At 41.2% G+C, this 17,014-nt stretch overlaps 1 protein-coding gene across 2 annotated transcripts; it reads right to left on the bottom strand.

Annotated features, from left to right (window-relative positions):
* Nucleotides 1-9,871: 9,871 nt before the first annotated feature.
* Nucleotides 9,872-16,528, bottom strand: LOC142487834 (isopentenyl-diphosphate Delta-isomerase 1-like). 2 transcript variants are annotated; one of them, XM_075587796.1, is made up of 5 exons: nt 16,254-16,528; nt 14,967-15,127; nt 13,932-14,024; nt 11,773-11,903; nt 9,872-10,734 (listed from the first exon to the last, which is right to left on the bottom strand). In XM_075587796.1, exons 1-5 carry the CDS (start codon nt 16,448-16,450, stop codon nt 10,417-10,419), a joined length of 900 nt encoding a protein of 299 aa, XP_075443911.1. In that variant the 5' UTR covers nt 16,451-16,528; the 3' UTR covers nt 9,872-10,416. The 2 variants fall into 2 exon arrangements, with proteins under 2 accessions (XP_075443911.1, XP_075443912.1); XM_075587797.1 differs by having other exon boundaries at nt 14,967-15,123; nt 16,254-16,384.
* Between the last annotated feature and the right edge of the window lie 486 nt (nt 16,529-17,014).

Here is a 17,014-nt window from a genome sequence, read left to right as displayed (position 1 = left end):
GGGTGCAAGCTCACCGTTATTTGGGTCAAAAAGGAAATGGTATACTTGCTATTGTAGCGCTAAAACATTGTTAAAAACACCACACACTTTCTACTGAATTAATGTCTTTATTTATATAAAAATATAGCTAAAGCTCCCTCCAGCACTCACTGACTATAGAAAAAAGATGAAAAACTGGTTAAATGCCAAATGAAAACACAATTTAATGCAAGCACAAGATAACTCCAAATGGAGTGATGATGACACAAGCGGGTATAGGGATCCTACTAGTACAGTGGAAAGTGTAAAGATTCTAGCAGGGGCCTCCTTCCCCCAGACTGCAAGAGCTACCAGCCCATTTCCCTGATCAATTCAGATGTTAAAATCTTTTCCAAACTTATAGGAAACAGGATGGGTAGCGTCCTTCCTGAGTTAGTCCACTCGGATCAGGTAGGGTTTATCGAAGGCAGGCAGGCGGCGGACAATACCAGGAGGATTATAGATTTGATTGATCTGGCCAAACAAAAAAACATCCAGTCCATGGTATTAAGTCTAGATGCAGAAAAAGCCTTCGATAGGATAGACTGGCCCTATTTAAAAGAGACATTGAAGGCATTTGGATTCCAGGGACGCCTGTTAAATGCCATACTAGTGTTGTATGAGGGCCTGACGGCAAGGGTACGACACCAGGGCTTCCCTTCGGAACAATTTGGCATCCGTAGCGGAACAATACAGGGTTGCCCGTTGTCCCCCTTGCTGTTCGCACTCTGTATTGAGCCCCTAGCAGCACACATTAGACGAAGCCCTGATAAAGAAGGAATAACAGTTGGAGATCAGACACATAAGGTGGCACTGTACACTGATGTGATTTTTAACACTGTCAAGGCCCCTCACATCTCTTCCCAACGTTTTTGCGATCCTAGGAAAGTTCAACCAAATCTCGGGTTTCAAAATTAATCAGACAAAATCGGAAGCTCTCAATATAAACTTACCCAAAGAAATGGAAAAATTAATAGAAATAAACTTTAATTTCAAATGGCAAGCCTCCACTATCAAATATTTAGGGGTATACCTCACCAGGGAGTACAAAACATTGTACAAAGCAAATTACCCAAAATTAATTAGGACATTGGGGGAGGATCTCAGGACATGAACGAGGGGCGGCATATCATGGATTGGCAGGATGCATAGCGTGAAAATGAACCTCCTCCTAAAGATGTTATATCTTTTCCAGAGCCTGCCAATACCTTTAGTGAGATCCAACATCCACTCCCTACAGTCTAACATTATGAAATTGAGAAAAGCGTAAATAAAAAACACAGTCTGAGGTTATTTTGAAACAGAATAACACGTGAATTTATTCAAGTCAAGTGCACAACGGAGACAGCTTCAAAACAAAAGCGCTCTCCCAATAACACGGTATGCCATATATTTATACCCTAAAACCTAAAGCTCCACCCCTTTATGGGGGGGCTTGCACGTCACTAAATATTACCTCATTTTGTAGTACATAACAATACTAAAGCTGATGTCATTTTGTAATACATAACAATACTGGATAACTGTCTGTCAGCTAAAAATCATTATGGGGTTAAATGTGATGTCAGTTCTGCCACTTGGCACACTGTGTGAGAAACAGTTTATCTTAGACTACTAACGAGGCTTTCTCATAATATCTAGCCTGTTTACACTTTTAATTTGAAGCTGATTGGATGAGGAAGGGTCAATAAATTCAACTAAGAGCAAAAACATTCCATTCTCTGCTTCACACATTTGTTTATACAGAAATGAAACACAGAAATTAAGACTCAGAGACAAGACAAGATGGCGGATTGAAATATTCACACAAAATGACTTCATCCTAAATGCTGTTATGTTGTTATGCCAGACCCCCTAATGTCTCAACTTCGTCAAAATTCATTTGGAATAAAAAAAGCCCACGGATTGCAAAAGGTATCTTAAAGAAGCCTACTTCAAAAGGGGGACTAGCGGTACCTTGCTTGTTAGCTTATTATAAAGCGGCACAAGTAAGCCAAATTATCCAGTGGCACGCAGATCCGAACAAGCGGAGATGGGTGGAACTAGAGAAAAGCTGCGGTGATCCTGTTGATCTGCATAATTTGATCTGGCTCCCTAAGGGAAGTTTCAACAACATGGGTGTGCCGCTACAGGCCATGGCCAATTCCTTGAAGGTTTGGGAGGCTACTAAAAATAGTTATAACCTCACTTCCAAACACTCCCTAATGACTCCGATAGTCGGCAACCCGGACTTCGCTCCAGGAATGAATAGAAGTAATTTGCTAATTTGGGCACAGGCAGGTATCACAAGACTAAAGGATCTGGAGGGGAGAAAATATATAAAAACCTTTGAGCAAATTAAATCCACAAAGGATATCCCAAACAAGGAACTCTTTAGATACCTCCAGATCCGAGACTTTTATAACAAATTCCCAATTAGACCAGCAAGAACAAATTTTGAGCAGCTATGTTCTAGAGATACGGACACGCAGGGACTAACTTCTAGAATGTACAAGGAAGTGATCTGTCCTGAGACTCCGACGACTACAAGACTCAGTTACATCAGACAGTGGGAGACAGATTTAGGGGAGACAATAGAGGACGAGGAATGGGACAGGATCCTGCAGGCAGCAGCGAAAAAGTTAAATTTGCACCACGTTAAAGGAGAACGCATATAAAGTCCTAATGCGTTGGTACTATACCCCAGTAAAATTATCTAAATTTGTCAAAGGATACTCCCCCCTTGCGGATCTACAACACATGCTGTGGTCTTGCACGAAGGTGTGTCCGATTTGGGAACAAATTAGAGATTGGATACAGAGGATACTCAGTTTAGAGATCCCCCTGAATCCGTGGCTGTTCCTATTGGGCAGACGGATCCAGGGTCTGTCAAATGCGTCGCACAAATTAATCGCGCACTTTGCAACAGCCACCAGGTGTGAGATAGCAGCACTGTGGAAACAATCGGATTTACCAGTAATACCCAAAATCAGAAACAGAATTTGGCATGTCTGCCGGACGGAACTGTTAACGAGTTTGGTCAATGACACCGGCCCAAATTTCCTCAAAGTCTGGACGCCTTGGCTGGCCCAGACAGACATCCCGGGGATAAGCATACCCGCAATCCTACATTGATAGATACAGGTGCGTTCTCCTTTGAAACTGCAGGATCCGCGACCACATAGAAACGGACGTTTAGATTAGAAGTCAGTCAAGATCCAGATGAGCAGGGGAAGAAGCCAAGAGTTCGAAACGATGGACACAAAGGTGGCGGCCCAATATTCCCCCCTCCCCCCCACCTATCCCTTCCTCCCTGTCTGTCTATTGTCTTGTCCGTCTAGTGAGTCGTGTCTGGGGATTGTATGTTACCTTCAGTTGGTGTCATATACATGTTAGGTGTTGTTAAAAGATACGGGTTGCAGCTGATTACTGAGATAATTGTTGCTGATACAATGTATGCATGAAAAACCCAATAAAAGTAAAGTTGAAAGAAAAAAAAGCAAATTGGTCTCAGTAAAAATATATGCACCTGGATTGAAAACTGGTTGAAGGATAGACAAGAGGGTTGTCATAAATGGAACTTTTTTATGTTGGCTAAGGTCGTGAGTGGAGTACCTCAGGGATCGGTACTGGGACCACTGCTTTGTAACTTGGTTATTAATGACCTTGCAGTTGGCATCGAGAGGAAAGTCTCCATCTTTGCTGAAGATACTAAATTGTGTAAGGTAGTAGAATCAGAGCAAGATGTAATTTCTCTCCAGAAGGACTTGGAGAGACTGGAAACTTGGGCACGTAAATGGCAGATGAGGTTTAATACAGATAAATGTAAGGTTATGCATTTGGGAAGCAAGAATAAACAGGGGACATACAAATTAAACAGGATTTAGGAGTGCTTGCAGACAGCAGGCTTGTCAATAGTGCCCAAAGTCATGCAGTAGCGGCAAACAAAATCTTATCTTGCATTAAACGGGGAATGAATGGAAGTAAACTTAATTATGCCCCTTTTCAAAGCCTTAGTAAGACCTTGAATATGGAATACAATTTTGGGCACCACTCCTTAGAAAAGACATTCTGGAACTAGAGAGAGTGCAGAGAAGAGATACCAAATTAATAAAGGGGATGGATAATTAACTTATGATGAGAGGCTAGCTAAATTAGATTTATTTACATTAGAAAAGAGGCATCTAAGAGGGGATATGATAATTATATAAATACTGTATATTCGGGGACAGTACAAGGAGCTTTTAAAAGAACTATTCATCCCAAGGGCAGTACAAAGGACACGGGGTCATCCCTTTAGGTTGGTGGAAAGGAGATTTCACCAGCAACAAAGGAAAGGTTCTTTACAGTAAGGGCAGTTAAAATGTGGAATTCATTACCCATGGAGACTGTGATGGCAGATACAATAGATTTGTTCAAAAAAATGTTTGGACATAATTTTAGAATGGAAAGATATACAGGGATATACCAACTAAGTAAACATGGGAAGGATCTTGATCCAGGGAATAATCCGATTGCCAATTCTTGGAGTCAGGAAGGAATTTATTTTTCCCCTTATGAGAGATCATTGGATGATATAACACTGGGGTTTTTTGTTTGCCTTCCTCTGGATCAATAAGGAAGTATAGATACTTTATCCTATATCTGTTGTCTAAATTTAGCATAGGTTGAACTTGATGGACGTACGTCTTTTTTCAACCTCATCAACTATGTAACTGTCCTATATTAGGTTACTCCACTGCTAGAATAATAGTGGTGTGAGACATAATAGGAACTTTTACATATCAGAAACTCTGCCAACCAAATAAGGGCAGGAGATATAAAAGGGACGCAATTCACGTAATAAATACTATATACTATTAGGAGAGTATAGCAATATACCTATACGCAGATCCTATGGGAGCATATATTCAAACGCCCCCAACGTGTACCTTATAAGTATGTCATTTCGAATACTATATCTCTGGCGCCCCGCACATAACCCCAAAGTATAAAAAGGATATATACAACCAGGATCAGTTGCTGGATCTGATGTTGGGATGTGCTCCAAACGAAGTGGATTCATATATAAATAAAAACAAATTAAAGACATATAGTGTAATATTGTCAGATACATGCAAAACTAAAATAATGTGCTAATAACAGATGATAATCAGAAACACATGACAGGACTAGACAAAGAGCTGAGCGAAAACAACAGGTAAAATAAAAATCACATTTAATATTAGAAACAATGATTGGACATAACCATATTAAAATAAAGAATTAGGGTCCGCTGGTATGCTGCTGCTAGGGCTGAAGTGACCACTTACCAGACATAAAGTGGTAGTGCGCAGTGGATAATTTAGAGAGTATCCCCTCTCGTGCAGAATGGTCGGCTCGTGGTGTCTCTCCTGTGCGGCAGATGTTTCGTCTTTCAACTTTCCCTTCCGGGTTGATCGCCCCTCTTGGTCTTGTGAACACAGACCTCAGTGCGCAGACAGCTCGGGGGTAGAAAGAATTGTAGTCGCAGATTCGCCAGACAGGATCCAACCAGGCATGTAGATAGCAGTAGCAGATTCGCCGCGTTCTGATTGCCAAGTGGCGTAAGTGGTATAATTCCGTCGGTTGTGGTCACAAAAGTGAGCAGCAGGGCCAGCAGTTCCCACCCTACGCGTTTCGGAAGTAAAACTTCCTTCCTCAGGGGTAAAAGATTAATAATCCAGTCCCTATGAGTCCATACATTTATAGTCCAGGTTTAAAGGTACAGTGTACCTGTTGGTTGTTCTGACATGCGCAATGATGATTTAAAGCGCTGTTAGATGTCTCAGCTCTTACATATAAACAAAAACCAAAAAGAAAACATAAGAATATAAATAAGAGTTTAAATAACAAATATTTAGCAATAATAGCATATATATTGGTTATGGCAAGCCATATATTTAAAATAACTAAATCCTATAATGATATGGCATGTGCGACACGCCAGCCGTTAAATTAATTTATGTGTATTGTGAACATAGGTGTAAATTGTGCAAAGTGTGTGTGTGTAATAATATAATGGAAAGTGCTAATAGTCTTATCTTGCATCAAACGGGCAATGGATGGAAGGGAAGTAAATATAATTATGCCCCTTTACAAAGCATTAGTAAGACCACACCTTGAATATGGAGTACAATTTTGGGCACCAATCCTAAGAAAAGACATTATGGAACTAGAGAGAGTGCAGAGAAGAGCCACCAAATTAATAAAGGGGATGGACATTCTAAATTATGAGGAGAGGCTAGCTAAATTAGATTTATTTACATTAGAAAAGAGGCGTCTAAGAGGGGATATGATAACTATATACAAATATATTCAGGGACAATACAAGGAGCTTTCAAAAGAACTATTCATCCCACGGGTAGTACAAAGGACTCGGGGCCATCCCTTAAGGTTGGGGGAAAGGAAATTTCCCCAGCAACAAAGGAAAGGGTTCTTTACCGTAAGGGCAGTTAAAATGTGGAATTCATTACCCATGGAGACTGTGATGGCAGATACAATAGATTTGTTCAAAAAAAAGTTGGACATCTTTTTAGATGGGAAAGGTATACAGGGATATACCAAATAAGTATACATGGGAAGGATGTTGATCCAGGGATTAATCCGATTGCCAATTCTTGGAGTCAAGAAGGAATTAATTTTTCCCCTTAATGGGGTTTTTTGTTTGCCTTCCTCTGGATCAATAAGTAAGTATAGATATAGGATAAAGTATCTGTTGTCTAAATTTAGCATAGGTTGAACTTGATGGACCTATGTCTTTTTTCAACCTCATCTACTATGTAACTATGTAATTATATGTCCAATCATTGTTTCTAATATTAAATGTGATTTTTATTTTACCTGTTGTTTTCTCTCAGCTCTTTGTCTAGTCCTGTCATGTGTTTCTGATTATCATGTTATTAGCACATTATTTTAGTTTTGCATGTATCTGACAATATTGCACTATATGTCTTTATTTGTTTTTATTTATATATGAATCCACTTCGTTTGGAGCACATCCCAACATCAGATCCAGCAACTGATCCTGATTGTATATATCCTTTTTATACTTTGGGGTTATGTGCGGGGCGCCAGAGATATAGTATTCGAAATCACGTGTTGTTTCTCTGACCTGGGGGTCAGTGTTATATCATAGGCAGCCGCCATTCTTTACTTATTATTTTACACAGTATTTTAGACTTGAGTATAACACAATTTGAATTTTAGCGCTAACTTTTTCTGTTTTTCTTGTTTTATAATTATGTCAATCATTTCACCCTGTCATTTTAAATATTGAGTTTAATAAATTATTGTAGTACTACAATTTATACACTACGTAAAGGGGTTATTTATAATCAATTTTTCATACTGTACAATCAGTACCAGTCTAGTCTGTTTTTATGCTACAACTCATATCTTTACCTATAGGCGAGTGCACCGTTAAGGGATTACTTGGGGAGATTGTCGCCAGTCTTGCAGCAATCACCCTACTCTTTTCTTCTTAGTCTGTAAAATTAAGTGATTTATTCCCTCGATAGATGAGTAAATGCTTCCTCTTTATCTAAAGTTTAACAAAATGCATGTTTATATTTTCTCTATAATCATAAATCCTACCATTATTTATCAAATAATTAGGCACTCCTTTCCATGTATTGTTGTGTAAGATGGCACACATTGATAACATGCATCAAATGCCAATACAAACAAAATTCCCACCTCATGTCAGACAAGATGGTACACATTAATACTATCTATTGCATGTGTGCATTCTTGTCAACAAACCCCTCTTAGTACTAATTGAATCTCTTGAACATAACTCCCATACAATGGTGGGGTAGATGTATATTTTAAGATAATTGTGATCTCTGTACACTCCATGCTATTCTGGACAAGAAAATTGTTAACGCCACCTCTAGTTTCCATGATTAACAGAGGGCTTCCTTCCCCATAACACTTTAAATACTTCAAGATTGTTGGATAGATCCTCTGCATCATTGGTAGCAACTCATCGAGCTTTATGGGCTGAAATCTTAGCATGCAGATATCGCAACCAATGAGCCGATTCCCATTTCTTTCTTGGGGTATTTATTATTTGGTCCAGAATTAAAAGCCATGATACTGAAGACTAACAGAACAGGGGTTGTTTTTTCCCCACAAGACCCGAGGCAAAAATACTCAGTTCATCCAGAAGGACAAAGCATTCTTTTTGAGATAGGAGTTTACAAAGGAACTCGCTTTCGAGACAGACAATGCATCATCCATGCAGAAACTGGACAGGTACTTGTTCTTTTGAAAGGGTAATCTTTCTGAAAGTCAGGAGGACCCGTCTTGGGGTGCTAACAGAAGCCTAATGGCATACCAGAAGTGGGTCCAAATTACAAAAGATGGCTGGATACTGCAGATACTCTATAGAATTCAAGACCCAACCTCCATTAAGGATATTTCAGCCATTAAAAAAAGGACACAGGCCCCTCAAAGATTAATTTCAAGTCTAAGGCTGGGAATTTGGTGCAGGCGTCGCCAAGTGCGCGCCCCCCCCGGCAAGCACTTTGCTGTATTTTGCTATGGGAGCTACCCCTGTGCCTGCGCACCTGCTGGCAAAGTAGCGCGTTGAAGCGGCAGCGTTCTCAGCATAAAAGAAAATCTGTGTTTTCAGGCAGCTGCCGCATGGTCAGCACACGTGAGCTGGTTCAGCCAATGTGTGTGAACCAGCTTTGTGACGCATCCACGTCTACAATCTCCTGCGGCCAAGTTCACAAATTGCTTGGGTTACACAAGTGCGCGTGACCGTGCCGGCGCCATAATCCCAGCCTAATGCAAGAGAGGGTAAGTACCATCAACTCAACAAGGTTGGGGGTTTTATTTAAACTTTTCTTTGGTATTAAAAAACGATTCTATTCAGTCCTAGGTTGCTCAAAGAGTCAGTCATCTACAACACTACAAGATGACGCAAGAAGGCAGATTTTGTAGCTATTGGAGATCTTGGAATGCAGACCTGCAGATTCAAATCTGATCAAGACTTTATGCTTTCATCCTGGGACATAGTTTTCATTTGCAGCCACTTGCATTTGACAGCTTTTGTTTACAAAAGTTGTCAGTAATGGCAATGTACAGCAGACTAATTTTTTTAGTTCCTTATCTGGACAAAATGCTAATAAAAGCTGCATGCTTGTTAAATTAGATAGCACCCCCTCCTCCTGTGACTGGGTCTGCCAGACTAAAAGGCAGTTTCCAGAACAAACGTGAATTAACGCATGGATAACACTCCAGGCTGGCCTGTAGTGGTTGTATAGTCATCATTGTAATGCAATGTTTTTATATATAATCTATAAGCCTGTACACCTAAAATAACCATGTATTTGTCATCATAACTCTGGGCCCAAGCCACCACCACTGATATGTTCCAATATACTAAAATACCTTAGCTAATTTGATGCAACATCTTTCTAATTATTACACTGGTCCACATGCCATAATCAAGGTATAAATGTGTTCACCTTGCTATATAGGTGATAAACAGACTGGCACTGTAAACCAGGTCGCAGGGATCTATTTTTAATATTACAAAATGTTTTTCTTCCATCATTAATCTCAGATGTATGCATGTTTTAGATGTTCTAGGATAATTGTTAACAACATTACTATTCTTCAGCCAAATGAAAACAGAACAATTAAAACTAGAATACTTTTGCCAAACAAATGTAGCAGAGAATAACTGTGAAATTATCAACCTAAAGTGTAATAGTGCACTTATTAAAGCATTCTGAGGTCTGGTACTGAATGAGAGGCTTATAAACCTTGCTGAAATAAGCACTTCATTGCAGAGGTAACTTCTGGCCAAAAAAAAAAAAAACCAACACACCACACTGCACAATTAAATTCATTGGATTTTTTTAATTTAAATTATTTTAAATCACTTCTATTTCAGTCAGACATTAAACACCTCATGTGATACTATGTATTTTGCAAGCACTTCAGTGATTTCAAAAAAAGACATCCTACAACACAAAATATTCCCAGTTATTAAAGAGAAAAAACATTCCCCTCTGTTAATGCTAGAAAGTGAATGTTCTTGACTCCATAAATTAATTATTCAATCCAACAAATACAAATGAGCCATTGTGGGATAGTATTTCCACCTGGGTAGGTTGTTCATTTTATCTGAATGTGTCCTCAAACTAGTGCAATTAGAAACACCAACTACAAGCTGTGCAGTAATACCCCAACCTGTGTACAGAGAGCACGCTAATGTTAAAAGTGTTGGTGCTGCATTTCAGAGATTCGCCAGAAGTACTGTCACAGAGAAACAGTCTTGGCATTACAAATGTTGCAACCGCTAAGGGGACATCACACTTTATGCTCAATTTAAACCAGTCCTTTTCTCTTCACACAGTAACACCTTTGCTCCTTGACGTCATCTCACATCCGGTGTATTTTATCATGATCCTCAAACGGTTTCAAATTTTGCAGATTATCCCACCACTTAAAGAGGAAAGTGTCTGCGATGAGCTGGAACCATGGGGTCATCTTAATTTCACCACGATTCGCCTTTTCAAACAACTGCTTGAGCTCTTCTTTTGACACGTAGCGGTGGCTTTTGATCTCATTAGGGTCGGGATCAAGTGTAACATTCTTCTGCACAAATAGAATGTAATCAATTTCATGTTCTCCCCAGATTCCATCCGATTGGGCTTTGTAATGGATTCGGGTCAGATAGTGAAGTTCATCTGGAGTCACCTATAAAGAAGATTTTGTTGGTTTTGTAAATAAATGATGCACTCATTACAATCAACCAGGACAACCATATGTATCTGAGAAGTATTGGTTCTATAGGATGTAGCAAAAATATATTAAACTAAATAAATTTTTACAATAAGGACATTTTAGGATAAAAAGGTTTAGATATCTTTTGTACGATGGTACTACCACTATAAAAATACATTCTTAAAGAAAAGCAACAACCATTATAGAAGAGATATTGCTTTTGCTGGTGGCAAATGTAGCGGCTCAAACATAACCAAGGGGGACTAATGGTATAAATGATTCCAAAGTTGCTTTAACTTTCCTAGAAAAACCTGTGTATGAGATCTTTGTAACAGAGCACCCACAATTTGTTATTCACATCAACACTCCTAAAAACAAAGCTAGTGGTGCATTTTATAATAAATAACAAACACAATGGGGAAAGGTGGTTGGAAGGCCTTTTATGCAAGGACACATCTTTATCCAAAGTAACAAGAGGTCTGGTAACAAGACAGAGGGCAGGGGGTTTATCCTCGGTTTGAGGGATAGCAGCAGGCATAGTTCTCAGATTACCAGTTTTAACCCTTTTGATGCCATAAAATCAGGAGCATCAGTCTTTGGGGGTCAAGATCAACCCCCACCCCCAATTTGGATTATGATGTCGATTGCTCTATGTGACAGCTTAAATAATTGTATTTTTGATCTTGCTGATGCCTGGATTCATGCAAAACATCCTGCTAGAGGCCGAGTTTCTGTTCCAGTTCCAACCATGGAACCAGCCTGACTACCTTTGGCTGCTACTTAGATTAGCAATCGGCTATGTACGTTAGGTCAGCGCCAAACTAACCATCTTAAAAAATAAAAAAATTCTAACGCAGTCTTATCTTTCAAATAAAATAACTTCAAAAGCAACATAATTACATTAACTTTAGTGCCAAAGGAACCTGCAATGGGTTGATGCCTCATTTAGCTCCAAAGCAGGTTCCATGTATTCCCTAAGCAAAGCAGCTGCATTCTATGTATTAGCTTCACCTGTTCAATCGGAATCCCCAGTTCTGCTTTCAAACGCCTTTGCGCTGCTTGTCTCACACCGATGGCATTCTGTTCCCCAGTTTCCTGGGGGGTATATAACGGGTGACTGCAACAAGTGTTTGTAAAACAACCTAAGAAACACAAAATACACAAGTTTGAAAATAGATATACCACAAAAAAATAAAAATAAAATCACAACAATTGTTTTATAAAATAAGTTTTAATTACATTGGCTCATGTTGGAGGAGGGGTATAGTCAATCCAAAGGTAAAAGCAGGAAGGCTTATTATACTTTTCTCTGAAGTGTAAGAATATTATTTGAAGTCCCAGTGTCAGTTTGTGAATTCAGATAAACCACTCCTCTTCTCTGGAGATACTAAATGTTTATTGCACGCTTTGTATACAGGCATACCCCGCATTAACGTACGCAATGGGTCCAGAGCATGTATGTAAAGCGAAAATGTGCAAAGTGAAGCACTACCGTTTTTCCACTTTACAATGCATGTACTGTACGGCAATCGTTATATACGTGCATAACTGATGTAAATAATGCATTTGTAACAGGCTCTATAATCTCCCCGCTTGCGCACAGCTTCGGTACAGGTAGAGAGCCGGTATTGCTGTTCAGGACGTGCAGACAGGCGCATGCGTGAGCTGCCGTTTGCCTATTGGGCGATATGTACTTACTCGCGAGTGTTCTTAAACCGGGGTGTGCCTGTACATTTGTAATTGCATTAAGATTTTCAAAATCAAACTTTCAATCAGTATAATATATGCATTAAGAAATATTTACATTTTGAGAAACAGTACAAACATCAAGTATTTGTAGATACACCAAGGAGACAGGGTTGCAGACTTGTGAGATGCAAACGCACCACAAGTGGTATTTTTATTTACTGTATTAATTAGAAACAGCTGTGTTAGTCCAGTTGCAATAGTGCAGAGAAATTAGTACTTCAGTATTAGGTGATAACTTTTTTATTTGGACAAACAATTGATGTTATAAGACAAGCTTTCGAGAGTTCTCTTCCTCAGGTCAGCAATACTGATTTACTGTACACAGATTCCATGAACTTAACACATGCAATGTAAAAAAAAAAAAACGAGAGCCATCTAAGGACACGCTTATAATTCTTGCTACGGCGACGTCATCCGTCGCAGCATCAATTTTTGCGTATAGTGTTTGTCAAGAGATGGCGACCGGGGGGGGGGTGGGAGAGAGCGTAGCCGTGAGAGGTGCGCCCTCATTGGCTGAACCACTCACTTGGCCGCTGACATCACGCTGTGGTCGATGAAAAATCAATGTTCATTGACTTCCAGCGGTCGCGACCAATCCGTGGTGCCGTCCCCACTATAAGCGCATGCGATGGATTCAATACACTTGTTTTGAGGCGATGTCGCCGGGACTATAAGCGCGGCCTAAGGCAGATTATGCAGAAAGGGAATAAATATACAGGGTAATAAATGGCAGAAAAGGAATAAATATACAGGGTAATTAATGGATGAAAGTTAGTGGACACAGGACCATACATCTACCAGCAGTGGATGATTTAAAAAAAAAAAAAAAAAAAAACTAATTTCGCTAAGGAGTTTAGCGCTGGAGAGGAGTTCAGCTTCATTCATACAAATGGGACTATAAAATCCCTTCCAGCAAGGGGTGGGGGGAATACATCTTTACAGCACATTAAATAACAGCCCTAGAGTTTGTTTTAAGTAAGCAGAATCGCTCAACAATAACCATGGGTTAGCTACTTCGTGTGCAGATAGGAAAAAAGCAGGCACCAGCAGAAACACAGGATCAGCAAGTGAAATAGGATTAATACAGAGAGCTAGTTACCATAAAAAAAGATTTAATGGATTCTACAAAGAAAATACAACAACATTGTGGGGTACAGGACCCCCCACCAACGCGTTTCGAGTGCAAGCTCTTTTTCAAGGACCTCAGGATTCGTCTATCAAGTTATCTTTACATATAGGCTCTCGTTTGAAGCACCACACATTTTGCTTTTCTATTTAGCTACTTCGTGGTCTGCTGATAAAACCATGTTCATCCTGTTGGGTTCATAGTAATGCACCTTTAGTCTCACATAATTTGCAATGTTCACCTTTAATTGCAGCTGCCCGTTTATTCACTGTACAATTTAGTCTTCAATACTGACCTGGAAACGTGATTTTAGCATCTGATCGTTGCTGCAGTAGCAGTTTATTTTCTGTGTTAAAGAGGAACACGCTGAACGCTCGGTGCAATAAGCCTGGAACAAGAAGTACCCGGTGACATAACAAAACGCGACATGTTACTAGATCGTTCAAGTTGCAACAAGCAAACAATTCTTAGGTTCTGATTAGCTCTCATCAATAACATTTGCACTTTTTTATATTGACATTATCAAGAGCTGAAAAGTATCAATGTTATGATGAAGACGACTCTCCTGCAAAGCTCCATGCCCTTGGTTTCTGATGAATAATTCATCGAATGGTAATTGCTCATAAATCATTTAGCTTGAACATACTAAACTAAATTTGAATACTTCACGCTAACCTTTTCAGTGCCCTATTGATGTACCAGATATGTTACAGGGGAAATAATTGTTTTGCAGGGGCTGATCGGGCCGGTCTCTTCTGTCTCTGTCAGCAGGGGGAGGCGTCTTCTGTCTGTCAGCAGGGGGAGGCGGAGAAGAAGAGGAGAGGGGTTGTCCATGGCAGCAAACGGGGGGTAGGGGGCGGGGTAGGGGCGTGCAGTTGTAGAGCCCCCGCGCTTTCCCCTCAAGCATGTAAATTAAATGCCTGGGGAGACGCGAGATCTCTGCAACTTCACTTACCTGCTCTGTCGACTCTTCCCTGACGGGTCGTCATGACAACGCAGCATCAAATGACACCGCGGGGTCAAATGGCAACGCGTCGCGTGGAGCCCGAGAGCAGGTGAGGAGAGGGGGGGTGGCCATAGGCGAGCGGAGACAGGTGGGGGGTGCAAACTTAAAAGCTTGCGTACCCATGGTCCATGGCACTATGGTGCAGCCAGACCTCCAACACTGAAGAGGTTAAATGTGATTGTTCCATTGCTAATTCCAACTTCCCATAGGCCACTAAGCAGACATACATCTCTAAAAATGATATTGTAACCGAATATTTGAGTCCCATTGGGATTAAACTTTATTTCATATACAGCTATTAAAATAAAATTGCATCTCTTGTACCTTTATCAATATTTTCATTCAGGTGGCAGTTTTTCTTGGTCTCTGCTCCCATATTCTGATCATCGCTATCAATGACAATGCACATCTCAGCCAGCAGCCGGACTTGCTGCTCATCCAACGAATCTGTATTTATCTCGGGCATCGTTGGGATATTTTTCTGGCTACAGCAAACAGACTTGGTAATTAATCTTCATTGCCAACATATTTATAAACAGTATGTGTACAGACAGTCCCAATGACATTGCATACATTTGCATTTCAAAAGGTGAATAGGGCAAAAATTGCATAGTCGCAAAAAGCTGTTGTCTTGCTTGAGCTGGCTCAGTCATTCCCAGAGCTGCCCTCTGACTTCTGGAGATTGGCATCGCTGATCTGTTGAATTTTTAGGCAGTAAAATTGCCATCTAACCCCTTGCAAGAGGCGCCGGCCATTGCTCTGCATCCATTATAGGTCTCTCCAAGACACGAGGTTAATTAAAAAGTACGGCGATTTATCAATGATACGCCACTGAAATCAGAGACTAATGCTAAAAATTGGGGATACTACAAATAAGTGAAAATTGGCATGTCTGCCAATGTGACTTTCTTCCACACAGGCTTCTGTTACCATCTAGTCACAAAGGCTTTTGCTTCCACAGGGACCGGTAACTCTGTACGAGTTCTATTAAATCACACCAGACCCGTGGTACCTATTTAGTACGTACTGTACCTATTAAGGAGGCGTGGCTCAGTGAGTAAAGGGGAGTAACTGAGTTTGAAGCAGAGGAACCTGGTTCAGATCCTTGTGACCTTGGGTAAATTGTAAACTCATCTGGGCAGGGACTGTGTCTGTAATTCCTATGTGCTACATACTGTACTGTAATTTCTATGTGCTGCATGCTGCACACTGTACTGTAATTGTAAAGCACTCAGAGTCCCACTGAGAGAAAATCGCTATATGCCATAAAGTTATTACATTCAACCATACCTTGTGTACCCACTTCTGTCAGTAGTTGGGGCTCAGCAGCTTCATATAATTTAATTAAAGCCGCTGGGAAATTGATGACTTGTCTGATAATGAGCAGCTGGTTAGGGGGTTGATTTAACACTTCTATTGTGTGATCTATATACAAACAAATACTGATTGTACTGGCGATATATTTCTACAATACATTGCGTGTCTGCTCATTTACATGGTGCACATGTTTTAGTCTAACACCACCCAACCCCTGCACAATACTGGCGCACTGTGTCACAGCGAGTCCCCAGGCACGCCACTCCCGCGCTATGCCCCCGGTGCAGCCCTTACCTGACGCACGCCTCGCACTTGCTCCCTGCAAACTGCAGCTCTGCACAGAATCCACAGCCGGACGGGTCGAACGTGCCGCCCCACCGCCTCGCGCCGCTCCCGCGAGCCAGGCACGCGCCGCCCCTCAACAGCACGCCCACCACACCGCGCAGCATCATCCGACCAATCACAGAGCTGCCCCGAGCGCGTCCGACCATCGGCCGATCCCAGCAGACACTGGGAGTACCCGCCCGCTTAACAGAGCGAGGAGGGGGCAGGGTGGCTGTCCAAACTCGGGGGGGGGGGGGGGGGGGGGGGGGGGTGGCGGTTACCGCTGCCTTCACGGGTCACACGTTAAGGTGCAGCCTCACACACAGCCCAGCAACGTGGTGATATCCCTGACGTATTAATCAAACTTGTTATAACTCCGCCTCCATTAGTACACGTCACTACGCGCGGTGCTGAGCCTCACCCCCTACACTGTACGTCATCAAATAACCGAAACCGCCCCCCTGTCTATCAACGGATATAACACCTCCCCCAGAAGGGAACGTCACTTCGCATGTGCCAAGCCCCACCCCGTACGTCATCACACCCCAGATACCACCGCCTGCTGTAAGTTATCACGCACTGCGCAGGACTCACAGTGAGCTGCAGTTTCTAGCAGTGAGGTGTGAGGCTCACGCTGCTGGCCCACTCTGCTTATTTAAGGGGCAGGCTGCCGGAATTGTAGAGGGAAATGTATAATGTTTCACCCTGAAAATAATTCCTTTTTGGAGTGA

This window comes from Ascaphus truei, chromosome 2, assembly GCF_040206685.1.
Source record: "Ascaphus truei isolate aAscTru1 chromosome 2, aAscTru1.hap1, whole genome shotgun sequence".
Lineage (NCBI taxonomy): Eukaryota > Metazoa > Chordata > Amphibia > Anura > Ascaphidae > Ascaphus > Ascaphus truei.
The sequence above is the reverse complement of the archived record's forward strand: the minus strand, read 5'-3'. Positions and strand labels throughout refer to the sequence as shown.

Bases quoted from the DNA above. Each gene is read 5' to 3' on its own strand.
- LOC142487834 (XM_075587796.1), bottom strand. From the start codon at position 16,450: ATGGTCGGACGCGCTCGGGGCAGCTCTGTGATTGGTCGGATGATGCTG. The intron at 14,025-14,966 runs GTACAAGAGATG...TTCTTGTTCCAG, and splicing joins GAATGAAAATATTGATAAAG to GCTTATTGCACCGAGCGTTC. The intron at 11,904-13,931 runs GTCAGTATTGAA...TGTGTTTCTTAG, and splicing joins TGCTAAAATCACGTTTCCAG to GTTGTTTTACAAACACTTGT.